At 44.9% G+C, this 27,194-nt stretch overlaps 2 protein-coding genes across 2 annotated transcripts; one reads left to right on the top strand and one right to left on the bottom strand.

Annotated features, from left to right (window-relative positions):
* Positions 1–18,796: 18,796 nt before the first annotated feature.
* LOC136514096 (pentatricopeptide repeat-containing protein At4g01030, mitochondrial-like) lies at positions 18,797–21,543 on the top strand. The gene has a single exon (XM_066508078.1). The coding sequence runs from the start codon at positions 18,961–18,963 to the stop codon at positions 21,538–21,540; it is 2,580 nt and encodes an 859-aa protein (XP_066364175.1). The 5' UTR covers positions 18,797–18,960; the 3' UTR covers positions 21,541–21,543.
* Positions 21,544–21,711: 168 nt separating this feature from the next.
* Positions 21,712–23,937, bottom strand: LOC136514097 (probable polygalacturonase). Its single transcript, XM_066508079.1, has 5 exons — positions 23,409–23,937; positions 23,219–23,339; positions 22,977–23,151; positions 22,587–22,657; positions 21,712–22,488 (listed from the first exon to the last, which is right to left on the bottom strand). The coding sequence occupies exons 1-5, from the start codon at positions 23,886–23,888 to the stop codon at positions 21,860–21,862; spliced, it is 1,476 nt and encodes a 491-aa protein (XP_066364176.1). The 5' UTR covers positions 23,889–23,937; the 3' UTR covers positions 21,712–21,859.
* Positions 23,938–27,194: the final 3,257 nt, after the last annotated feature.

Genomic DNA, 27,194 nt, shown 5'->3' on the forward strand with positions numbered 1-27,194 from the left:
ACTCGCTCACAAAAACTTGCTTTATTTATTGCACATCACTCTTTTGTCTCTTGTTTTGAGCCTACTAAGGTAGAAGAAGTTCTTCGAGATCTAGATTGGATAAATGTCATGCATGAAGAGTTGAACAACTTCACCCATAATAAAGTTTGGACTCTTGAAGAGCGGCCAAAATAATGGGGACGGGGATCCCGATCTTCCGTTAGGTAGAGGTAACTATTGTTGTGGCGGAGAATGACACACCGATCCGGCTTCAGATCAAAAGATTGAACCCTACAAACTTAGCACCATAGCTCCTCTAGTTATCAACAGTCATGGACCAGGTTGACCTCGCCAAGAAGGCTAATCCCTACCTGCACAACAAAGAACACAAGTAAGAATAAGAAAGAACACAACCAAATTGTAGATGAATGATTAATCTCATGAAGTTGGGGTCTCACAAACCGATGAACGGTGAAACTATTTTTGACAAAATAATCTAAGCAAAACCCAAACCCTAATGGAAGAGTGACAGCTATTTATGAAGACTCTAGGGTCGTGCAAGACCCTTAGACGCGCCCCTAATGGGTCCAAACACGATACATGGTCCAACGGACCAAAAGACGGTGTCGCAGCACCTAGGTAGATTCTGGATGCTAACTTGTGACCATGATTCCCATTGATTCCGAATAGATTTTGATATGAGACCACTTGGACTGGCTTCCTTATCAAATTATTTTTCCATCCATATGTGGATCGTTGAAAATAGAGTCCGGATGCGTCTTGGGTGACCAGTTTAAGGCAGACTAGTCTTGGAGGCCAAGGCAAACTCGAAATCATGTTGGATCAGGACTCCAGTTTCTATTGGATGTCCTTGCTGGTCATCATCACCTCCACCACATCCTCTAAGTCCTTCATGACCCTCTCCAATGTTCCTAAGCAAGATAACATCATTAGGTAGTAGTCTATTCTCAAAAGTATGAAAAGAATCACTTAAGAACGAGCTTACCTCTAAATTGAGTTGACGTATTCGAGCCCGGGTCATTGGACCTTGCATGACGGTTGGAGGATCAGCGGATGCATCTGAAGGAGTGATGTCCTCATCATCCTCCCCCTCTTGAAATGGAGTCATCCTTGACTCAAGCTCATTTTCTTCTCCTAAATAAGGTTTCAAGTCTACAATGTTAAAGGTGAGACTAACCCCGAACTCGGGTGGCAACTCAAGTTTGTAGGCATTATCATTTATTTTCTCAATAATCTTATGAGGACCAACTGCTCTTGGCATTAATTTAGACTTACACAGCTCAGGAAATCTATCTTTTCTTAAATGTAACCAAACCAAATCACCCAGTTTAAGTTTAATCTCTTTTCTACCTTTACTACCAGCAATTCTATATTTTTTATTCATTCTTTCAATATTTGCTTTAGTTATTTCGTGCAACTTACGAATAAAATCAGCATGCTCTCTAGCATCAATATGTATTCTCTCAGTGGTAGGTAAAGGCAAAAGATCAATAGGAGCACGGGGGTTAAAACCATACACTATCTAAAAAGGACTTACCTTGGTGGTGGAATGTTCCGTCCTGTTATATGCAAACTCCACATGCGGCAAACACTCTTCCCACATCTTCAAATTGCACTTCAAAATTGCTCTCAACATGGTGGACAATGTTCGATTCACAACCTCAGTTTGCCCATCAGTTTGGGGAAGACATGTTGTAGAAAACAGCAGCTTAGTCCCCAATTTATTCCACAATGTGCGCCAAAAATGACTCAAGAATTTTACATCGTGATTTGAAACAATAGTAGAAGGCATACCATGCAATCGAATGATTTCTTGAAAGAAAAGGTCAGCAATATGAACATCATCGTCGCTCTTATGACAAGGAATAAAATGTGCCATCTTAGAAAAACGATCAACCACCACAAAATACTATCTCTCCCCCTCTTAGTCCTTGGCAAACCCAACACAAAATCCATAGATATATCAGCCCAAGGAGTAGAAGGAACAGGAAGAGGCATATACAAACCATGTGGGTTCAACCACGGCTTAGCTTTTTGACATGTGGCGCACCGAGCCACGTACCGCTCTACATCTCGCCTCATCCTTGGCTAAAAAAAGTGAGTGGACAGCACCTCCTTTGTCTTCTTGGCACCAAAATGTCCCATCAATCCGCCTCTATGTGCGTCCTGCAACAACAAAAGATAAACGGAACCAACTGGAATGCATAGGCGGTTAGCTCTAAACAAAAATCCATCATTGATAATAAACTTATTCCATGCACGTCTCTCTCTACAATTAAGCAACATGTCCTTAAAATTAGGATCAAACACATATTGTTCTTTTATTGATTGAAGACTAAAAATCCAACAATCAAGTTGGGACAGCAATGTATATCTTCTAGACAAAGCATCAGCAATCACATTATCCTTCCCTTTCTTATGTTTCATAATATAAGGAAAAGATTCAATAAATTCAACCCATTTAGCATGCCTATGATTCAAATTATTTTGAGAGCGAAGATACTTAAGCAATTCATGATCAGAATGAATAATAAATTCTTTAGGCCATAAATAATGACGCCATGTCTCTAAAGAATGAACAAGTGCATACAATTCCTTATCATACGTGAAATAATTAAGAACAGGGCCATGCAATTTTTCACTAAAGTAAGCAATGGGTTTACCATCTTGTATCAAAACACCTCCAATCCCAACTCCACTAGCATCACATTCTAGCTCAAAAGTCTTACCAAAGTTTGGAAGTTGTAGCAATGGTGCGTGTGTGAGCTTGTCCTTCAAAGTGTCAGAGGACTCCTCATGTGCCTTTTCCTAATGAAACACCACCCCTTTCTTCGTCAACTCATGCAATGGGGCAGCAATGGTGCTAAAATCTTTGATGAAGTGGCGGTAGAATCCTACAAGATCAAGAAAACTCCTCACCTGTGTGATGGTTCGGGGAACTAGCCATCTCTTTATGGCTTCAATTTTCATCTCATCCACCTCAATTCCCTGTGGAGTGACAACATAGCCAAGAAAAGAAACTCAATCCGTGCAAAAGATGCACTTCTCAAGGTTACCAAATAAACGTGCATCACGTAAAGCATTAAAAACAGCACGTAAGTGATCCATATGTTCATCAAAAGACTTGTTATAAATCAATATATCATCAAAGTAAACTATCACAAAATGACCAATAAAAACTCTTAAAACCTCATTCATTAAGCGCATGAAAGTGCTAGGTGCATTTGTCAAACCAAAAGGCATTACTAACCACTCATACAACCCGAATTTGGTTTTAAAAGCAGTTTTCCATTCGTCTCCAAGTTTCATTCTAATTTGGTGGTAGCCACTTCGCAAGTCAATCTTAGTGAAAATTATAGAACCACATAACTCATCAAGCATGTCATCTAGCCTAGGAATAGGATGATGATATCGAATAGTAATATTATTGATGGCTCTACAATCAACACACATATGCCAAGTTCCATGTTTCTTAGGAACCAAAAGTACAGGAACAACACAAGGACTAAGGCTTTCATGTACATACCCACGGTCCAAAAAGTCTTGGACTTACCGCTGAATTTCCTTAGTCTCCTCAGGATTGGTTCGATAGGCAACATGGTTGGGCAAGGTTGCTCCCAGAATCAAATCGATTTGATGTTCTATTCCTCTCATAGGTGGCAGCCCCGGGGGTATCTTAGCTGGAAAATGTCCTCATACTCCTATAAAAGGTTAGTTATAGCAAGAGGCACCTAGCTAACAATATCATCAAGTGAAAACATAGCTCGTTTGCATACCAAAGCATAGCAAATATCATCATTAGAAATTTCAGCAAAGTCATATTTTGTTGCAAGCATAACACCACCCTTCAATTTAATCCCTTCGGCCTTAGAAATAGATGTAGATTTATCCTTTTTAGGTGGAAGAATAGAATTAGCAACTTGCTGATTTTCAGATGGAACATCATTCAAACTAGCAACGTGTTCTCTATCAGCTTGTACAATTTGAGCAGGGGTCAAAGGTATCAAAGTAATTCTCTTTCCTTTATGCACAAAGGTGTATTTATTATTTCTACCATGGTGTGTAGCATCATTATCATGTTCCCAGGGATGACCCAATAAGAGTGAACAAGCTTGCATAGGTACTACATTATAATCAACAGAATCAACATAAGAACCAATAGAAAATGATACTCTACAAGTTTGTGTTACCTTTGCTTTACCAGAATCATTTAGCCACTGAATATGGTATGGACGTGGGTGCGGGCGTGTGGTCAAGCCAAGCTTCTTGACCAAATCAGAACTTACTAAATTATTGCAACTACCTCCATCAATAATGACATGTGCTCGATGGTTGCTGACGATGAAGAAAATCTAGAATAAATTATGGCATTGTAGCTTCTCAGGTTGCTGTACTTGTGAACTGAGCACCCATTGTACAATGATGCTCCTATAGGACATCATGGCCTCGTCACCAAGGACTTCACCGTCCTCCTCATCTACATCTTGGTCTTCTTCATCCTCAATGTCAGAGGTGCTGATGTAACCATCTTTTGTTGCAATATATGCCCGCTGACTTGGGCAGTCCTTTTGCACATGGCCAATGCCATGGCAGTGGTGGCACTAAATGCCCGAAGTGTGTCCCATCGATGCAACGGATGAGACACTCTTGGTAGGCACCTGCAAAGAATTTTTACCTTAATCTGAAGGTCATGTGGGAGGTGCCTTAGGTGTAGCAGAAACTCTAGAGGCTATTAGTCACTTACTCGCTGGTGGAGGTGCCCAAAAAGTGGTTGGCTTGGTCAGCCCCAAAGATGGTGCTGAGCGTGGCGTGTATGTGGTGCTGACCTTGCTCTTGCTCTATTGTTCATGCCCCTACAATTCCTTTTCTGCAAGCATAGCAAATAGAAACAACTAGTTGACAGTGTTAAATTCTTTATAATCAACAATGTCCTGAATCTCATGCCTCAAACCCAAATAAAAATGACATATGGCATCTTCGTTCCCCTCCACAACACTACAGCGTATCAATCCCTTTTGGAGCTCACCATAGTAATCCTGTATAGATTTATCTCCTTGTTCTAAACGCATCAATTTCTTACGCAAGTCTCTATGATAAGAAGGGGGAACAAAATAATCACGCATAGCTACCTTAAGTTCTTCCCACATACCAGGTAAAGCATCATGTGCAGCTAGCCCATTCCACCAAATAATGGCAAAATCCTTAAACTCACTAGTAGCTTGTTGAACTCTATGATGCTCAGGCATGAGGTGTGCACTAAGCTTTTATTCTACTATCATCTCCCAATCAAGATATCCCTCAGCATCATAATAACCCAAAAAAGATGGTATTGTGAACTTAATCTTAGCATAAGGATCATCGGGCACATGGTGATTATTACCTTGATGGTGGTGGACACCACCCATACCTATCGTGTTGCGGCAAAGACGTTGTCGTAATCTTGCTTGTCAGAAGGCTGCTCGATCTATGTTCCTAGCGGCATCAAGCACCATGTCTTCTAGCAAGAGACCATCGGTGTTGCTGCCAGAGATGTCATTGTTGTTGACCGCCACCAAGGTTTCCAACTCAGTAACCTTGTCGGTTAGCGCGGAAATTCGTTTGTCCAATCTCTTCATGTTGTTGCCAATGTTGAGTTCAATGAGTGCGTCAGTGATGGCCTTCCTGACGGCCTCATTCATTCTTTTTTGGGCATCCTCTACAATAGCTTGTAGTTGCTCTTGGCTGACACACTCGTTGAAACCCTTAGGATTGTTATCTCTAGTCTGATCACCTCCTGCCATTGTAAACACAAAAACAGGAACAAACGGTGAAAGTTATCCGTACCAAATGACTATGTGGTTGTAGTGGTGTCACTTTTCATAGCAAGTGGAAGTGTCTTACCAAGCTCTTACAAAGTTCTTACCAATGCAAGCAGTGGGCGGTACAACCGGCGGCTGGTTCATGATACCTATGAGGCAGTGGTACCGAGATTACAAGGCCCTTTTTTCTGTACTGATCTGAAAAGTTTGTGGAGCTTGGAAGGCACACAAAGAATAATATGAGTTTGTGGAGCTTAGAAGGCACACAAAGAATAATATGTATATCTGGCACACAAGTCAGTAACAGAAAGTAATGCTAAATTATAGTCCAAAGTACTTGTTCTCGTTGCTGGTCTAAAATGTTCTAAGTACCAGGTGTGTGACAAACAAGTATGGTGGATAGCAAGGTGACAGGTGTGTGAAAAACAAGTATGGTAGATAGAAATAGTAACACAAACAAGGAACCAGACAGCACATGCTAACACAACTCACTTTGGTCTTCTCTATGTGCTCCTTTAGATATTGTTCCTCTTTTGCCCCTCTTTTTTCTATTTTTTGGCATGTCGTTGTTTTTTGGGAAATTTTGACTTTTTTATTTTATTTTTTGATATTTTTTCTTCACTTAGGAGCACAAAGGAAGTAACCACAGAAAATATGAGCTTAAAAAAATGAAAGACGTGGCCTGTGAAAATTTTAGAAGACGTGCTCAAAATCGACAAAAAGCTTGTGACCACAAAAAGAGGATCTTGTGACCAGTTTTTGACTAATTTAAAATTTTGCAACCCCAGCAACGCAGGGGATGGACAGATTTGAATTTTTTTTCTGATCGATTTTGATATATGGAACGTCGAAATCAGAGTTCGTATGTGAAACTATACCAGTTTTAAGAATTAGCTCCGAATTAGAGGACAAAACGGAAACAATGTGCGCAAAATTGGTCACAGCAATAAAGATTTGATGGAAACGATGGGGGAAAATACACGAACTGGACTCTAACACAACCTAACCAGCAATAAGACCTCGACCTAGACACAAACTCAACACGATGGACTCTGAAACTAAAATATGCAAAGGCTATGGCACGGAAGGTTCTAGGACAGGAAATAAAAGTATGGCACTGGACTATGGGATGAATGCAAAACACTCAAAACTAGGGAATAAATGTGAACCTGACGGCATACCTTAGCTCTGATTATCACTTAATGGGGATGGGGATCCTGATCTTCCATCAGGTAGAGGTAATTATCGTTGTGGCGAAGAATGACACATCAATCCGGCTTCAGATCGAAAGATCAAACCCTGCAATCTTAGCACCACAGCTCCTCTAGTTATCAACCAAGTCATGGACCAGGTTGACCTCGCCAAGAAGGCTAATCCCTACCTATGCAATGAAGAACACAAGAAAGAACAAGAAAGAACGCAACCAAATTGTAGATGAATGATTAATCTTACGAAGTTGGGGTCTCACAAACCGATGAACGGCAAAACTAATCTTGACAGAATAATCTAAGCAAAAACCCAAACCCTAATGGAGGAGTGGCGGCTATTTATGAAGACTCTAGGGTCGTGCAAGACCCCTGGATGCGCCCCTAATGGGCCCAAACACGATACATGGTCCAACAGAACCAAAAGACGGTGTCGCAGCACCCTGGCAGATTCTGGATGCTGACTTGTGACCATGATTCCCATTGATTCCAAATAGCTTTTGAAGTGAGATCACTTGGATTAGCTTTCTTATCAAATTAGCTTTCCATCCATATGTGGATTATCGAAAATGGAGTTTGGATACGTCTTGGGTGACCAGTTTAAGGTAGACTGGTCCTAGATGCCGAGGCAGACTCGAAATCATATTGGATCAGGACTCTAGTTTCTATTGGACGTCCTTGCTAGTCATCATTGCCTCCACCACATCCTCTAAGTACTTCATGACCCTCTCCAATGTTCCTAAGCAAGATAACATCATTAGGTAGTAGTCTATTCTCAAAAATATGAAAAGAATTGCTTAAGAACGAGCTCACATCTAAATTGAGTTGATGCATTTGAGCCCGGGTCATTGGACCTTGCATGACGGTTGGAGGATCAGTGGATGCATCTGAAGGAGTGATGTCCTCATCACAAAAGGTGCAAGAGTCATTGGAACAAAGTGGGTGTTTCGCAATAAGCAAGATGATCAAGGCGTAGTTGTGAGGAATAAGGCAAGACTAGTTGCAAAGGAGTTCTCTCAAGTTGAAGGTTTGGATTTTGGAGAGACCTTTGCACCGGTTGCAAGACTAGAAGCCATTCGTATCCTCCTTACATATGCATCACATCATGACATGAAACTATATCAAATGGATGTGAAAAGTGCATTTTTAAATGGCTTTATTAATGAACTAGTTTATGTTGATCAACCTCCCAGATTTGAAGACCCTAGATATCCTAATCATGTTTATAGGTTGTCCAAGGCGCTATATGGGCTTAAGCAAGCCCCAAGAGCTTGGTATGAGCATTTTCGAGACTTCCTCATTGAGAAGGACTTCACCATTGGGAAGGTCAACACCACACTTTTCACCAAGAAGCTTGATGGGCATATCTTCATTTGTCAAGTGTATGTTGATGACATCATCTTTGGATCATCAAATGGAGATTCTTGCAAAGAGTTTGGTGAATTGATGTCGAAGGAGTTCGAGATGTCAATGATTGGAGAGCTTACATTCTTCCTTAGTTTTCAAGTCAAGCAAATGAGAGAAGGGGTTTTCATCTCTCAAGAGAAATATACAAATGATCTTCTCAAGAGATTCAAGATGGATGAATGTAAGCCAATCAAGACACCAATGTCAACTAATGGACATCTTGACCTAGATGAGGGAGGTAACATGGTTGATCAAACTCTCTACCACTCTATGATTGGTAGCTTGTTATATTTAACCGCATCTAGGCCCGACATCATGTTTAGTGTGTGTATGTGTGCTAGATTTCAAGCTAATCCTAAGAAAACTCATTTGATTACCGTTAAAAGAATCCTTAGGTATCTTAAGCACACACCAAGCATTGGCCTTTGGTATCCCAAAGGAGCTATATTTGAATTAGTTGGCTATTCCGATTTGGATTATGCCGGTTGCAAAGTGGATAGAAAAAGCACATCCAGAGGGTGCCATTTGCTTGGTAGATCACTTGTGTCTTGGTCCTCCAAGAAACAAAATAGTGTGGCTTTGTCCACCGCCGAAGCGGAATACATTGCCGCGGATGCTTGTTGTGCACAAATTCTTTACATCAAACAAACTTTGCTAGACTATGGTGTAGTTCTAGAAAAAATACCTCTTTTGTGCGATAATAAAAGTGCAGTAAAACTTGCAAATAATCCGGTTCAACACTCTCGCACCAAGCACATTGATATCCGCCATCACTTTCTTAGAGATCATGTTGTAAAAAATGATATTTCATTAGAAGGTGTAAGGACCGAGGATCAATTGGTGGATATCTTCACTAAACCGCTAGATGAGGTGACTTTTTGTCGATTGCGGAATGAGCTAAATGTTCTTGATTTTAGTAACTTCACTAAAAATGAGCTTGTGTTGTCCCTTGCATTGCATTGTAATATACAACATGTTTACTTTTTATAGTAATGCATATAGGGCTTGTCTAACATGGTTAAGATAACCGCCAAAAAGCATGTGAAGAAGCTTAACCTTGGATCAAACTTGACTAGCAACTAGATTTACTTTCAAGTATTGCATTGCATATGCATGAATGTTGCTTTGCTGTTTATCTTCAATTATCCTCTTATTGCCTATTTTCTTAAAAAGAATTATAGCCAAAGCCAAAATATCTTGAAATGTTTTGAGGGTTTGAGAGAGGTCACTAACATTAGTCTCAATTGGTGTTTATTTGGATCTTATTAAAGTTGGGACTTGATTAGGAACAGGCAGGACAAAGGACTTTAAAGGCTCACTGGAAAAAGAGTGACCGAACGCTGCACCAGACTCTGATGTCCAGCGTCTGGTCAGTTCATAGGAGGTGAACTGCTGCTGAGAAGGAGTGACCAGACGCTGAAATAGTTCTTTCCTAGTGTCCGGTCAGATGACGATCCAGCGTCCGATCGATCGAAGACGAAGGAGACAGCTTGCACCAAACTCTGGCTGCGTCCGGTCGAGGTTCACCGGACGTGTCCGGTCATGATTCCAGGGGTTTTGGACCTCTCTAGAATCGACCGGACGCTGGGTGGTAGCGTCCGGTCGCTACCATCGGAGCGTCCGGTCAGTAGAAAACATGCGGTTTCAGGACTTCTTATCCGTTTCCTTTTCTACTCCATGGGAGCCACCATATAATCACCACGCACGGTTGACCTAATCCCTATTCCGCATCCTTGCCGTGTCGACATTACCCAAGCCGCCATCTCCAGCGCCGCCATCCGCGCCCATGCCACCGCTGCAGCGCAGCAAGCTCCACCGCGCCATCCTCTGCCAAGCCCATGCACCATCGCACCGCCACTCGCCCCGTGCCTTGCTTGCGTCGTCGCGTCCCTACGCCGCTGCGCTTGCCTATGCCTGCCGCTGCCGAGCCTTGCCTACATCGCCGCCCACGTAGCTCCAGCGCCGCTGCGCCAAGCGCCACCGCGCTCCTCCACACTACAGAGTCCGCGCCGCCGTGCACGTGCTCTACCCAAGCGCCACCGAGCCTCTGCCCTAACGCTCCCAGTGCCCTAGCCACTGCTCACCGTGCCCCTTCACCATAGTGCACCGCCAATCCATGCCACTACAAACCCTAGCTGACCCGATGGTTCCTCGATCCGTTCATATTCTCATCATTTTGCTGGTTCATCAGGTAGCAAGCCCTTGTTTCCAATTTCGTTCCTTATTGCTTGCTTCCTAGGATTTCGTATCTTTAGATATATTGTATTTATTTGTATATCCTATCTATTCTATCATGCAGCGAGTCGGTGTCGTTGTGGTCCCTTTGGTAGTTGTCAGTCAACTCAGAGCCAAGCTCGCGAGTATGGATCGAGGCCAAGCCTCGGAAGTGATAGTTGGTAGTTGATTCTTGTTAGGGCAGTTGTTCCTTTTAGCTTCATCAGATGGCTCGTGTCAATAATGTCGGAGGAGGTCCCAGTGATGAGGATCCGAGGCCCCTATCTCGCCAGCCTATAGATGCAAAAGGCAAGGCGACAAAGAAGCTAGCAACGAGGAAATGCAAGTACCTTGATATAGATACAGTGAGAGCAGCCGTAGTTGGAGAGGCCGCAAAGCGCGTAGAGAGAGGAGGAGCTCAGAGTGGTGTTGTTATTGCAGATCAGCTTTCTCCATCTACGAGGGCTGCACTTGAGCAGGTTGAGCGCCGTCATGGTGGTCTAGCTAGAACCCTTATGGTTGGAGGACGGTGTGTGGCTATTGATGAGAGTTAGCCTTAGGGGGAGTCATAGCAGCAGCCACAGCTAGCAGAGCAGACTTAGGAGGGAGAGCAGGCCAAGGAGACAGAGCAGGCACCTCAGCCATAGCTTCACCGCTCTGGTCATACCTGTGCTCTAGGCACACCGAGGTCAGAGACACAACGAAGGGGTTCACATCCACCGCCTAGACTACATGGTCTGCCTCCAATGACTCACTTGGATTTGAGGGCCACCACGGCCAAGCAGGTGCAGTAGCTTAGATTTGTGGACTTTGAGCAGTGGTTTCCACCAAGGCGGGATGAGCATGCTTTAGAGGGTTTCTACACACCTCTGTAGAAAGATTTTTATAATGCATATCTTAATAGTGGGACAGTATTCAGATCTCAGAGGGTGTGCAACATTGAGACCATTGTAGCAGCAGCTGGAGAGCATATTTGCCCTTACCTAGCTTACCTGCTAGGGCTAGCAGATTTACTTGGATGGACAAGCCTATATGTTTCATCTTGGGTCCATCAGTTCTATGCTACACTCTAGATTGACCTACAGCACAAATTTATACAATTTGCATTCAGAGGCAGAGATTATAGGCTGACGAGCACTAGGGTCAGAGAGATACTCAGGCTTCAGGAGTAGCCCATCCGGCTACATGAGGTTTGCTATGGACAGACAGTGCCCCCCTAGATGACCTCATGGTGGTATGGTGCCCCCTGCAGATCTAGTCCGTCATTGCTTTATAGAGCCATTCGGTGAGGGGTCTAGCAGGACACCCAGTGATCTCACTCCCACTGCTAGAGTGCTTGACGTCATTATGAGAAGGACACTGCTTTTGAGGATAGGGTATCATGAGAGCTTGACTCGCATATAGTTATGGTTACTGAACACTCTGATGTAGTAGATAGTGTTTAACATTTGGGATCTCCTTCTATCAGAAATGAAGGATACTATTGCAAAGGGGTTCAGGGGTCATAGGCAGCTACCATATGCTCACTGGATTACATTTCTGATCCACAGGGCAGTTACTGTGAGGCCACCAGAGAGGCTGGCAGAGTATAGTGGTGCTACTACAGAGTTCCCTGCATACAACATAACTCAGATGATCTGACATAGTGTAGTGAGGACACCTAGCTAGTTGAGCTGACATCTAGAGGTGCTAGAGACTGTAGCTCAGTAGGATGAGACCATCAGAAGCATAGCAGCTATAGAGGATGAGTAGCTTGATGCTCAATAGGAGGGGATTGTTGCGAGCGACCCCAGTGATAGCTCAAATGATGACTACCATCCTATTCCTCAGATGCCTCCACGATGACATGACCATGAGGCTAGTAGTTCCAGTTCAGCTCCACCTACACCATAGACAGACCCCGCTCTACTTGCCATACTTGAGCGGATGAGGTAGAATCAGGCTCGCCAGGCTCAGGAGACAACTGCCACCTTTGCTTAGTTTTAGACTAGGCAGGATGAGTTCTAGCGATAGCAGTAGGCGATCCAATAGTAGCAGTAGGCTATACAACAGCAGCAGCAGCAGGCCATGCATCAGCTGTAGCTCCTCATGTAGCAGCAGCTCCTTGAATTTATACAGCATGTTGTGATAGCTATTGAGGCTCCACCGCCATAGTCTTTGCCCCAGCTAGGTTAGCCTGCCACCACTTCTATGACTCCAACTTTATAGCCTAGTGGGCTTCAGAGTCAGGGACAGCCACCAGCATAGTTTGCTTCACCTACAGAGCAGGTGTCCCAGTGGTTTGCCTCGCTAGTGTTAGCCCCATAGTTCACACCTCTTCAGACGGGCTTCACATCGGCTTAGACTTCCTCGCTGCTAGTGCCAGATACCTCAGTCTCCAGGAGCCTTGGAGTTACTTTCATTGAGTTGATAGGACAGCCTACTCCACCATATTTACATGTCCTAGATCCTTCTACAGTTGTACCTATTATCGAGACTATAAAGATGCTCCCTTCTTCTGTTGCATCATCAGAGCCGCCTGCTTCAGTGATACCTGCACAGTCTATGGCTGCTTTAGTCCCTGATCTGACCTAGACCGCTTCAGCATCACTTCCAGCTACAGAGGGTCAGACAGCTCAGAGTTTAGGGTCAGATGATGATGGCACATAGTTCCAGCTCGCTCCTCGTACCTCAGCGCCCGACTCGTCCACTGTAGCCCCACCAACTGACCCTTAGGTTTTAGTGTTTAACGCCAAAGAGGAAGAGGGATCGAGTATGTTAGACTTAGGGGGAGCTTAGTTTATCTATTATATTTGGTTTTTATGTGTGATACACTATTATGCATTCATGTGCTTACTTTTGTGCATCAAACTATATTTATGTGATAGTGATATCTACGTGATTGTGATATTTGATATGTGTGCTCTCTATTTTGAATCTTGTATATGTCATATCACTTGTGTTATGCTCATTTGCTTTGCTTCCATGTTTTACTCTGATGTAAATGAGCTTTATTACTTGTACTCATGCTTATTTCATATCTTTTGAGTACATCATGTTGGCTTGGGTCATATAAGCTTGCCTAACTCTTTTGTTCTTATTGTTAAAAGCTTATATGAACCAACCATGTTAAAAACCTCAACTCTTTCACATACTCAAGGTGGTATTGTCATCAATCATCAAAAAGGGGGAGATTGAAAGCATCTAGGCCCCTAGTTGGGTTTCGGTGATTAATAACAATACGTGATTACTATGACTAACGTGTGTTTTTGCAAAGGCAATTAAGTTAGGTTATGGTAATGGAGATCGATTGGGCTATCATGGTGGTCATGCCCCTATGATGGAAATCGTTTCAGTTTTCAAAGGATGGACGACAAGGTTAAGGATGGACTAGTTCTAAGTGTCAATTGGAGTTGAAGAGACACTTAGAGTAGTTTAGGACTTTATTTTTCCTTTGGCCATACTATTAAAGGGGTATGGACGGATAGCTTGACCTAGGTGAGTCTAGTGAGTTAGGTGTGGTGCACACTTGCTAAACCTAGCACTAGGTAGCTCCTAAAAAGCCCTTAGATCTATTGGAGCAAACTTCATTCACATATGATCAAGAGTTGGAAGTGAATGGAGGATCAAATACTGACCAGATGCTAGCTTCGGTGTGACCGAACAATGGTGCAGAGTCCGGTCAGTTCATTTGATCAAGGTGAAGTCGTCTAGAAGTGACCGGACGCTGAGAGGTGAAGTGACCGAACACTGAGTCCCAGTGTCCGGTCGACTCCAGTAAGGATCTAGAGAGGGAAAATCACGATCGGACGCTACCTAGCGTTCGGTCAACACTTAAACACTAGAGTTCGAGGAGAACTGACCAGAGCATCCGGTCAATATGACCAGAGCGTCTGGTCACCCCGCAGAGGCACATAATAGTTCGTTTTTCAGCCATAGTTATAAATACTTCCTCCATTCATGTGTGGGGGTACTTTTGCTCATTCCAACAGCTGAGAAACACCTTTGAGAGTGCCAAGAAGAGCAAGGTCCTAGTGAGGTGATTGAGATTTGAGAATCCCAAAGAGAGCCCTCATTAGTGAGATTAAGAGTAGCAAAGTGTGCATCCACCCATCTCATTAGGCTTGTCATGGTCAAGTGAGAGTCTATTCTTGTTACTCTTGGTGATCGCCGTCACCTAGACGGCTTGGTGGTGATTGGGAGTTTGGTGATCATCCGGTGGAGCTTGTGGATGACTCAACTCAAGTTGTGAGCGGTTGTGGGTGATTCACCGTGATGGAGTGTCGAAGAATCAACCCGTAGAGAGCACTTGATCCTTGCGTGGATCAAGAAGGAGCTACACCCTTGCATGGGTGCTCCAATGAGGACTAGTGGGGAGTGGCGACTCTCCGATACCTTAGCAAAACATCGCCGCATTCCTCCTTCTCACTTTACTTTGAGCATTTACTTTGAGCAATTCAATTCTTGTCATTTACATTCACAGAATTACCATGCTAGAGTAGGATTGGAACTTAGGTTGCTAAACTTCTGTGTGGTAGATCAATAGAAACACTTTCTAGGCACAAGGGGTTAATTGGGCTAACCATAGGACTTAATTATTGCAAAGAAATTTAGAATTAGCCCAATTCACCCCCCCCCTCTTGGGCATTTTGATCCTTTCACATGAGATAGGTAGCACACTCCAAGTGGTGAAGCAAATGATGATAATGACATGACAATGATGATGCCATGGTGATGATCAAGTGCTTGGACTTGAAAAGAAGAAAGAGAAAAACAAAAGGCTCAAGGCAAAGGTATAAATGATATGAGCCATTTTGTTTTGGTGATCAAGACACTTAGTGAGTGTGATCACATTTAGGATTGATAGCTATACTATTAAGAGGAGTGAAACTCATATCAAAATACGGTTGTCAAAGTGCCACTAGATGCTCTAACTCATTTCATATGCATTTAGGATCTAGTGGAGTGCTAACACCATTAAAAATATTTGTGAAAATATGCTAACACATATGCACAAGGTGATACACTTGGTGGTTGACATATTTGAGTAAGGGTGAAGAAGATAGAGTTGAAAAGGAGTTAGTCACACTGGTCACATAGTGATCGGACACTGGTCTCGGTTGGATCGACGCGTCCGGTCAGTGGCAGCTGAAGATGCGCAGCGTCGGTCTTTGACCGGATGCTGATGGGGTGCATTTGGTCCCACTGATGTGGCAGCACACTGAGAAGGTAGTGTGTGACCGAACGCTAGGTGCGTCCGATCGGGCTTGATCGGACGCGTCTGGTCATGCGTGGAGGCTTACTGGAAATGATCTACATCCAGTCGTGATCCAACTGACGCGTCTAGTCGTAGTTGGAACCTTACTGGAAATGATCAGACGCTGGTGTTGGTGCGTCCGGTCACATTGAGCAGCGTGTCCGGTCAACACTTGACCGTTGAGATCGGGTGAGCCGCGTTTGAAGCTGATGACACGTGGCAAGCATTGGGCGACCGAATGCTGGGGTCCTGCATCCGGTCGATCTGACTAGAGCGTCTAGTCACCCCGTGTTGTGCCCAGTGAAGGGCTACAATGGCTCTATTTCATGTGGGCTTCTATTTAAGCCCCATGGCCGGCTCAAGCTCACTCTCTTGGCCATTTGCATTGACATAACAACCTTGTGAGCTTAGCCGAAGCCCTCCCACTCATCTTCATCATTGATTCATCATCTTTGTGAGATTAGGAGAGAATCCAAGTGCATTGCTTGAGTGATTGCATCTAGAGGCACTTGGTATTCGTGTTTTGCTACGGGATTCACTTGTTACTCTTGGTGGTTGCCGCCACCTAGATGGCTTGGAGCAGCGAGGATCATTGAGCGGAGGTTGGTGATTATCTTCGGCTCCGATCATGGTGATTGTGAGGGGTCTTGTGCCTTCCTCGGTGGAGCGTCGAAAGGTGACTCTAGTGGATTACTCGTGTTAGTGAGTTACCTCACTTATGGGTAGGTTCTTGTGGTGTCCAATTGTGCGGACGAGGTTCATGCAACACCTCTTAGCCGCCGAACCACCAAGTGTTGGTCGACACAACGGGAACATAGCGTGTTGGTAAGCACGTGAACCTCGGGAGAAAATTGGTTGTCTCTTGTCCTTTGGTATTCTCCTAGTGATTAATTTAGTATTCATCTTGTGATTGGTTCACTCCTCTACATGATGGTATAATCACCCTACTCACTTATTTATATTCTTGCAAATTAGTTGTAGCAAGCTCTTTAGTATAATTAGAATTGAGAGCTTGCCTTGTTATTTTAAGTTCATCTAGTGGAGCTCTTTAGTGTAGCAAGTGTGAGAGCTCTTAGTGATTAGTGACCTAGCAAATTGTGTGTCAAGAGATCATAGCAACTAGAATTGTTGGATAGGTGGCTTGCAACCCTTATAGAGCTAGAGCAAGTTTGTATTTCGCTATTTATTATACTAATCAAATTGCTCTAGTTGATTTGTAGTATTTTAAATAGGCTATTCATCCCCCCTCTAGCCATATTAGGACCTTTCAACGTTCTCGGTCATCGCCAAACCTATATGCATGCAACATATGAAAGAGATGATTTGACACACCTATAGGCAAAGCACAACTTAACAAGATTCATAACATCTATGGATAAATCACATTTTTATGAAGCTAACAAAACTGGTTTGGCATTTTTTGATTTTTCTATATTTTTTTTTTAAATTTTGCAAAATCTTTCTTTTTATAGAAAAAGAGAAAACGAAAGAAAAGGAAAAAAACTTGTATGGGCTTGGTCCATCCCACAACGAAGCCGGCCCAACATGAAGGATTCAGTCCAGATAAAAAGAAGAAGCCCAGCAGGAGAGGCCCACTTGATTCTGGATATTTTGCATCAGGAACCCCAATATATTTTAAAAACTATTAATATTCTCTCACATTTTCTTTCTCTCTGGCATCTTTACTTAGGTCGATTAAGGCAAATAGATCGGCATACTGAGGCTAAGCACGAGACCAATTTGGATTTGGGGTTGGACGAAAAAATAAGCTAGAAGGTGGTAGAAAAAAAAACTATGGTAAAAATTTTGCCTCTTTATTATTAAGTATAGATTATTGAACTTTAATATGCACCTAGACAAAAAGATACGTTTTTAAGAATTGATTGCTATATGTAAACACTTAAACACCCATAGATTGTTGACTGATGCTACTAAAGAGTGGTAACCGTCGTCCATCCATATAGAATTATAGATATATACGAGAGTATATTCATATGTTTTAGATGTATATTGCAATTATTTTATTTTAATGTTGTAAAAATTGATGGGATGTTGCATATGTTGTAAGTGCTTCAGAGGCATGTTGCAAGAGTTTGTTCAAAATGTTTCATCTGTTTCTAAAAATTTATTGCAATTGTTTTTTAACTGGATGTTGCATATGTTTCACACATATGTTGCAACTGTATATTCCTAATATTTCAGCTGTATCAGTCTTATGTTGCAGCAGGTGGTTTTCATGTTGCAAGTTGCAATTGTTTTTATTTGGGTGTTTCATGTGTTTCACACAGATGTTGCAAGTGCATGTGTAAATGTTTAATCTGTTTTCTAACGTATGTTGCATTCAAATATTTTTTTCATGTTGCAAGTGTTTTATGTTGTTCGTCAGGGAGCAAGCCGAGGGGTCAACGAACAGGGCGCGGGACGCGCCAGGGGGGCGGTGGACGGGGGTGCTGTGGGTGGGGGCGCACCGAGGTAGTCGGAGAGTCGCCCGCGTGGAAAGTCGAAGAGTTGCCCGCATGTCGCCCGTGCGAAGAGTCGAAGAGAGAGGAAGGGGTTAGGGGAAGGACCGGCGGGCTCAGAGATGGGGGCGGAGTGCACTCGTGGGCGCGGGGCGAAGGCGGACAGGGCGTCCAGATGTCCGAGTGCTAAGCACTGCATTAATTCAAGCCTAATTAATGGAAGCTTCTAGGTGTAAATATGACATGGCAGTTTTGTAAGCGCTAAATATTATATTTGGATTTCTCATGTATTGGTTTGTATGTAGAAATGTTTATCAGGTTTTAGAAGTTTAGAGATATTTTTATGGTTGAATGCGAGGCGTTCACTGGATTTTTATAACTAGAAATGATAAAACTGTCTTAAAACCACTTATAAGATCTACCTTAAGCAAGGAGATAATTTGCGTAGTTTAAACTTTTATAAGAGTCCGGTTAAATTCGAGATCTTTTCTGGGCCATCAAAGTTTGTGTACAAGGCCGCCGAGTCGTATGTGCCGGCCCAGGCCCACTTCTAATAACATTTCCTTTCTTCAGATATTTAATCCCCTTATCCGCACTGCAAAACAAATCGCCGTTCTTTTGCAGTTACCTTCCAAGTTCCAATGGCCGCGCAAGCCATCTCCCTCTCGCTCCCGACGCCGCCCACCCACCACCACCACCATGCCAAACCTCCACCCCAGCCGCTCCACCACGCCCACTCCCCTCCGCCTCACCTCCTCCTCAAAGGCGCCGAGGCGCTGCGAGGCGTGGACTCCTTCCGCGACGGGCGGCTCCTGGTCTCCCTCCTGCGGCAGTGCGCGGAGCTCCTCCACGGTGACGAGGACACCGAGCGCGTCTCCGCGGCGCGGCGCGTCGCGCAGCAGCTGCATTCTCTGGCCGTCCGCGCGGGCCACGCGCGGGACCCGCGTGTCGCGTGCGCGCTCGCCGACCTCCTCGTGCGCCTGGGCCGCGGGGCCTCGGCCCGGCGCCTGCTCCAGGAGGCGACAGCGGCGGAGGAGGAGGAGAGCGACGACGACGATGACGCGGTGCTGTGGAACAAGCGCGTCGCCATGCTCGCCGAGGCGGAGGAGTGGGGCGAGGCGATCGCCGCGTTCGGGGAGATGCGTGCGCGCGGGGTGGCTCCCGACGGGTACGCGTGCGCGCGGGCGCTCCACGCGTGCGGCCGCGCGGGGGCGCCGCGCGGGGGGCAAGCCGTGCATGCGCACGCCGCCAAGGCGGGCCACGTCGCCGCGCACCCGCTTGTGCCGGGCTTCCTCGCCGGCATGTACGCCGAGAGCGCGGACGTGGGCGCTGCCAGGCGGGTGCTCGAGACGGAGGACGCGCCGCCCGTCGCGTGGAACGTCGTCGTCGTCTGCTGCGCGCGCCTCGGGCTCGTGGACGACGCGCTGGACCTCGCGGAGCGCATGGCGAGGTCGGGCCGGCTCGACCTCGAGCCCAGCCTCGCGACGTGGAACGCCGTGCTGTCCGGCTGCGCGCGGCATGGGCGCGTCCTGGAAGCGTTCGGCGTTGTTCGGAGCATGCTGGATCAGGGGCTGCGACCGGACTCCAGCTCCATGTCGAGCCTGCTCAAGTCTGTGGCCAGCTTGGGGCTGCTTGCCCATGGCATGGAAGCCCATTGCTTCTTCCTCAGGCACCAGCTCGAGCCGGACGTGTACACTGGGACGGCGTTCGTTGACATGTACGCCAAGTGCGGCTGCCTCGAATATGCCCAGAAGGTGTTCGACACGCTGGAGCTTAGGAACATCACCACATGGAACTCACTGGTTGCAGGGTACGCGAACGCTGGTCAGTTTGACCATGCACTGGACCTTGTGGAGGAGATGAAGAGGAACAGGCTTGATCCTGATGTAACCACTTGGAACGGGTTGATCAATGGTTATTCGATGAACGGTCTGAGTTCACAGGCTGTGCTGCTGCTCCGGCAGATCAAGGCGATTGGTTTGACACCCAATGTGGTTTCTTGGACTTCGCTGATCTCTGGGAGCTGCCATAATGGAGACTATGAAGATTCCTTCTACTTCTTCAATGAGATGCAGAAGGACCATGTCCAGCCCAGCGTGGTTACCATGTCGGTCTTGCTGAGGGCTTGCGCAGGGCTTGCTTTGCTGAAGAAAGGGAAGGAGCTGCATTGTTTTGCTCTGCGAAGATCGTATGATCATGACATGGTTGTTGGAACAGCACTAATTGACATGTATTCAAAGTCGGGAAACCTGGCAAGTGCAAAACGGATATTCGAAAGGATTCAGGAGAATAATTTGGTGTCTTGCAATGCGATGCTCACTGGACTGGCAGCCCATGGGCAGGGCCGCGAGGCAATAGCGCTGTTCCACGACATGTGCGATTCAGGACTGAAGCCAGACAGTATAACCTTCACAGCACTGCTTACCGCTTGCAGATCCATGGAGTTGATTACTGAAGGGTGGGGGTATTTCGATAGCATGGAAAGCAGATATGGCGTGACACCAACAGTTGAGAACTATGCCTGCATGGTTGACCTGTTGGCAAGGTGCGGTTACCTCGATGAAGCAATGGACTTCATCAATAAGTCACCATTCAAGTCAGCAGCTAGCTTATGGGGAGCCCTTCTAACCGGTTGCGGAGTACATGGAAACCTTGCTCTTGCCGAGGCAGCTGCAAGGAAATTGTTCAAACTAGAGCCTTACAATTCAGCCAACTACTTGCAGATGGTGAGCTTGTACGAACATGAACAGATGTTTGATGAAGCTGAGAGCCTCAAGTATGCAATGAAAGCAAGAGCACTGGATACTCGACCTGGGTGGAGCTGGATACAGATTGAGCAAAGTATCCATGTATTTGAAGTCGAGGGGAAGCCACATCCAGATACTGCAGAGATATATGAAGAACTGAATCGTTTGGTTTTTCAGATCAGAAAGGCAGGATATGTGCCAGACACTAGCTGCATAGTGTATAACGTTCCAGAAGAAGAGAAGGAGAAGCTGCTGCTGAGCCATACTGAGAAGCTAGCTATCACTTATGGGTTGATCCATTCAGACGCAAGCAGGGTGCCCATCAGGGTGATCAAGAACACCAGGATGTGCAATGACTGCCATGAGGTGGCCAAGCATATCTCTGCTCTATGCGACCGGCAAATTATTCTTCGAGATGCCGATAGGTTTCACCATTTTACAGATGGGAAATGCTCTTGCAATGATTGCTCGTAAATAATGAATGGCATATAATGTAAAATGTTGGATTATCCTCTGCAAATAGTAGATTGAAGATGTAATTCCATTCAATCAGACCTGACAGCTGAATTGCAGAAGAGTTTGCCAAGAAACAAAAGCGCTGACTATCCCTGTGAATGAACAAGGTAATGAATCAACAGATCACCACGGATCATTGGTTCCGTTACAGTTCCAGTTAATCAGTAACCATTTCTGCTGAACAAAAAGGAGAAATGCTGACATCTTTATTGCTATAGGAGAATTTCTATGCCTAAGTGAAACTGAGAATAACAAGATTCACTTGGCAGAATCAGAGCTAACTTGTACAGAAACCTGTCTCAGATGCACTAGCCAGCTCTGTACATGGTGATGGCTGCACATCAATTGCACCGCCACTGACGGATCGGCATTTCCATGGCCCAATTGACGCACTGCCATAGAGCTTTACATTTGAGAGGCATATGTTACTGAAAACTGAGTTCCTGATGCCCCGTATCAGCCCAGCTTGCCGGATGTTCTGACCCCAAACATTCTTAATCATCACGCTGTTGACAACAGGAAGCGCACTTGGGTTGTAGGATGCATCAGGGTGGCCCCCAACATCACCGGCGATCCTCAAACCGTACCGAGCTCCATTCAAGGTCACTTCGGAGACGGTGATGTTCCAGATGAATCCTCCCCTTCCTGAGTTGGTCTTGATATGGATCCCAACACCCATGCTGAAGAGATTCAGGTGTTCGACAAGGACGTTCTCCACGCCACCAGAGGTCTCGCTTCCAACCGCAAAGCCAGCAAATGGCCCGGACCCGGTTATCCTCCGGATGGTGATGCCGGAGCTTGGACGGCCAAAAGCAATGCCATACTCATCCCAGCCACTCTTGATGGAAATCAGGTCGTCACCCACGGAAATGTAGGAGTCCTCGATGCAGACATTGCTGCTTGAATCTGCAGGTGCACGATAATGCAGATGTAACTTCATTAATTGTCAGGAATACACAAATTTTGCTCAGATTTATTTACAAAGCAAGTGAAGCGTCTATTACCTAGATCGATTCCATCAGTGTTTGGGGAGTCATGTGGTGCCAACACAGTAACGTTTGCTATCACTACATTGCTGCAAACACACACATGAAGTGAAGTAACGCTCATTTAGAAGGGCTGTGGTTACCCTTTTAACTGTCTGGCTGACATTGGGATCAACATCAATGTTCAGTTAACCAGATGTCTGTAAGTTGTGTATCGACTTTGATGCTAATTTTATTGCTTAATTAATGTTTGTTCCTGAAACTATGCTGTAGCCTGTCAAGGCGGTAGCTGAAGCCCTGCTGTGGCTGTGGAACAGGAACAGGCAAAAACAAGCTATAGCAGTTGGACTGAAAAATGTGGCTCCCCTCCCTCTTTGTAACGACAGGCGATCCATTCGCAGTGCTCACCTGCAGTAAACCGGGTGGATGTTCCAAAACGGCGAGTCCTGGAAGACGACGTTGGAGACGACGACGTCGGTGGAGTACATGAGCTCCAGCAGGTGCGGCCTCGTGAAGGGCAGCGTGCGCTTCTTCCACATGTCCCACCACACGCTGCCTTGGCCGTCAATGGTGCCGTTATCACCTGTCCCAGAACGATGAACTTTCAGCAAGTGATGGAGGAGTGGCAGGGTGGCAGTGTATGGAAGAACCTGTGATGAAGACGTCTTGGAGACCATGGCCGTGGATCAAGCTCATGTATCTCCCGCCAGGCAGCTCGCGTCCTCTCCCGTACGACGGCAGCGGGTCGATGAGCGGCCAGCTCGACGTGTCCTGCTCCACACAGGCTTAGCTCGATGGTAGCAAGGCATGGCGAAGAAGAAGAAGAAGCAATGGCCGTACCTGGGTGGCCCGGATGACGGCGCCGCGGGCGAGGAAGAGCGTCATGTGGGAGGTGAGGTTGAAGGGGCCCGTGAGCCACACCCCGGGCGGCACGTACAGCAGCGTGCCGCCCCGCGCGCCCCGGCGGCGCTCGATGCTCGCCACGGCGCGCGCGAACGCGCCCGTGTTGAGCGTCTGCCCGTCGCCGCGCCCGCCGAAGCTGGCCACGGACATCCACGCCCCGCGCCGCGGCGCCGGCCCCGACCAGCACGTCTCCTGCGCCCCCGCCGACGACGGCAGCAGCAGCAGCAGCAATGCCGCGAGCAGGCGCAGCGCCGGCAGCATCCCTCTTTCTTGGCGCAGGCGCGCTAGTGGCTTGGCTTGTTGCGGTGGCGGTGAAGCGGGGAGGAAGGAGGCGACGAGCAGGAGAGTACAAGGCGCAAAAGCTGCTGCGTCCCTGCTTCTGGGTGGATGTAAATGCGGTTGTTGTTTTGCCTGCATCTGCAATTGACAAGCTCACAGCGCCATGGGTTGGTCCCCTGTGCTTGAGGATGGCAGTGGCAGTGGCGGTGGCAGTAGAACACTGGTCACTGGCACGCCAGCGTCGGCAGACGAAGAGAGCCTGTGTGTGTGAGCTGGCGTCGGCCCCATGGCTTGTGTAGGATCCAGAGGACAGAACACAGTCGTCGTCCATTCCCAGTTCCAGAATAAGGCCCTGTTTAAATCGAGGGCTAAAATTTTGGGTGTCACGTCGAGTATTACGGGGGATGTTTGGCTGGTATGGTTGTGGAGGAATTTAGATGGTTTTGAGGAATTTGTAAGAGAAAAATATTATTTCGGATGAAAAAAGAAGCGGATCAAATCGGGTTTAAGGGCACGCGAACGGAGCCTACATGGGGTGTCTTATGGGATGTTCGGATACTAGTAAAAAATAATTTACAGAATCCATCAGTAATCCGCGAGACGAATTTATTAAGCCTAATTAATCTATATTAGCACATGTGTTACTATAGCACCACATTATCAAATCATGGATTAATTAGGCCTAAAAGATTCGTCTCGTAAATTAATCGCAAACTGTGCAATTAATTATTTTTTTAGTCTATATTTAATACACAATGCATATGTCCAAATATTTAATGGGATATGAAGTAAACTTTAGAGAAAGAAACTAATCAAGGCTCTATCTGTCTCACGTTAATAGTAGACCAAAATAACTTCACCTCTAGCTTTTTTTTAGTTTGATGACTAAATTGTATATAAAATATTATCAACATTAATATCTTTTAATATATTTATTATAAAAATCATTATTAATTTAATATACCTATTAGACATCATAAATGTTAGTATATTTTGTATTTATTTGTTTTTTAAAAAATGACTTCTTGAAAAAAGCAAAATGTGTAGTTGTAGTTATTATGGGTCGGATTTACATCCCGCAGGAGTAGTATGCGTTATTTTTTTGTGTGCATTCACGTCTTTTACAGTTTATTTACAGTACCAGTTTTCTTTCTGTGCAAGTGCAGACGTGCAGTGATGGTACAAATAAATACAGACGGTACCGCGTACAATGGTAGACGTCGTCCAAATACGAAGCCAACCCATCGTGCTCCAACGGCCATTGCTGCCATGATTCAAGCGCCGTTACTGAAACCGTCGTGCTGCTGCATGTAGTTGTACGGGCCCGCTCAGATGGTTGTTCTGCTAAGCAAGGGGATTAAAGTCACCTTACTTGCATGGTTGCATGCAGCACCTGCTGCTCCCCGCCATGTGCCCAACAAGAAGTAGCCCGATCATTTATGGTCTTAATTGTTAAACCAACTACCATAATATATTTAACTACTCTGTTGTATACAATGTCCATTCTCTAAATCATCATTTAGAAAACTATTTATATAAAAATCATTTTCTATATCTTTCTATCTCCAACAACTTCTCTATATCTTATGCGCGCTCTAGAAAGTCATCCATGTTCTCTATATTTAGAGATCTAATTAAAGAAGCTACCGGAGATTGTTTTTTTACCAAAAATCTTTAATCCTATCAATTAGTTATAATATAGAGGCTCTTCAAGTTGCTCCAAGTCATTTTATCTTTCAAGCTACATAATTTTTGTTATGCATATAGATATGTATTATGTTTAGATATAAAAAAATGACTTAGAATTTAGAATTGATGAAGTATTTAACTAAATATTCCAGCACGCTGCCACAAGTTCTCAAGGATGCTAGATAGCACAGAGCAGAAGAATGTTTTGATCTCGCCAAGCGCCTGCAGTTCCTCACCATTCAACAGTAAAGAGACTCACCGGTAAGTGAGATAGTTCCTCTGCAGTCGACTCATGCTGTTCACTTGATTGTTTCTCTAGTTTATAAGTCGGTTGATGCTGTTTTATTGTGAAAAAAAAAAACGATTCAACGGACACTGGTTGGTGAGGCTGATGAGCATCAGGCCCACCTGCTCGTAGCGAAGTCTCTCTACAGTGAACTACTGAGAATGCTTAGGTACACCGTGCACGGATGCCCACATTCATATCTGTGGGTGCCCGTCGATCCCTACTCCCTCCCTAGCCATGAAAATCGGTAGGTTAGGCTGCGTTGGTTCGGGAATTTTGCTACTGTAGTACTTTCGTTTTTATTTGGTAATTAGTGTTTAATCATGGATTAATTAGGCTCATAATGTTCATCTCGCAATTTCTAACCAAACTGTGTAATTAGTTTTTTTTTGTCTACATTTAATGCTCCATACACGTATCGTAAAATTCGATGTGATGACTACTGTAGTATTTTTTTGAAATTTTTTTTAGAAACTAAACAAGCACTTAATGAACCATGTGCCCCTATTACTGAAACGCTGTAGCCTGCAACCTGCTGCATCATCGCAGCTGCAGATCTTGCCCAGCTGCAGATCTCTGAGAGGCTTTTGGGCAGTGACCACCACCACGCTTTTACTGAACCTTCGTCCTTGGCTGTGCAAGGACTTTGATCTGTAAACGCAGAAACATGCAGTGCCGTGGAGGTATAATAAGCCCTGGTTCAGTTCCTAAACAATTTCACCCTAAATTATCACATTAAATTTTACGGTACGTGCATAAAGTATTAAATATAGACAAAAAAAAACTAATTGCATAGTTTAGTTGAAAATCGCGAGACGAATATTTTAAGACTAATTAGTCCATGATTAACCATAAGTGCTACAGTACTAACATGCGCTAATGATAGATTGATTAGGCTTAATAAATTCGTCTCGCAGTTTTCAGACGAGCTATGTAATTAGTTTTTTTTTTATTAGTATCCGAAAACCCCTTCCAACATCCCAAAACATCCGATGTGACATCCAAAAATTTTCATTTCACGAACTAAACACACCCTAATAATGGACATGGTGATGATGATGCGGCGGGCAGGCCGCGTACTGGTACTGCTTCATCACCACAGGATGCCATGTACTCCCTCAACAAAAGAATACAATTACAGGTCAAGTTTGCTCAAGTTTAACCAAATTTACAGTAAATATTATTAATATTTATATCTTTAAATAAATTTATTATAAATATATATTTTATAACTAATCTAATGATATCAATTTTATATCATCAATGTTAATACTTTTTTATATAATTTTAGCCAAAGTACAGACTATTTAACTTCTGGAAAAGCAAGAATTGCATTCTTTTAGTATCCTGCACTGCACATCCTACGGATCTTGCTCTGCAGAGCAACATGATGGTTCTTCAGCCCAGCGGCCCTGCCCCAGTAGCAATCGGCTGGATTGGATAGAAGATCGGTCCGGGGACATCCCAAT

The sequence above is a fragment of the Miscanthus floridulus genome, chromosome 16, assembly GCF_019320115.1.
Source record: "Miscanthus floridulus cultivar M001 chromosome 16, ASM1932011v1, whole genome shotgun sequence".
Lineage (NCBI taxonomy): Eukaryota > Viridiplantae > Streptophyta > Magnoliopsida > Poales > Poaceae > Miscanthus > Miscanthus floridulus.

What these genes read in the sequence shown, in the direction of transcription:
- LOC136514096 (XM_066508078.1), top strand. Translation starts at nt 18,961, where the DNA reads ATGGCCGCGCAAGCCATCTCCCTCTCGCTCCCGACGCCGCCCACCCAC.
- LOC136514097 (XM_066508079.1), bottom strand. Translation starts at nt 23,888, where the DNA reads ATGCAGGCAAAACAACAACCGCATTTACATCCACCCAGAAGCAGGGAC. An exon ending in CCAAGACGTCTTCATCACAG is followed by an intron (nt 23,152 to 23,218) that starts GTTCTTCCATAC and finishes GTTCTGGGACAG; the next exon opens with GTGATAACGGCACCATTGAC. An exon ending in ATCCACCCGGTTTACTGCAG is followed by an intron (nt 22,658 to 22,976) that starts GTGAGCACTGCG and finishes GTGTGTTTGCAG; the next exon opens with CAATGTAGTGATAGCAAACG.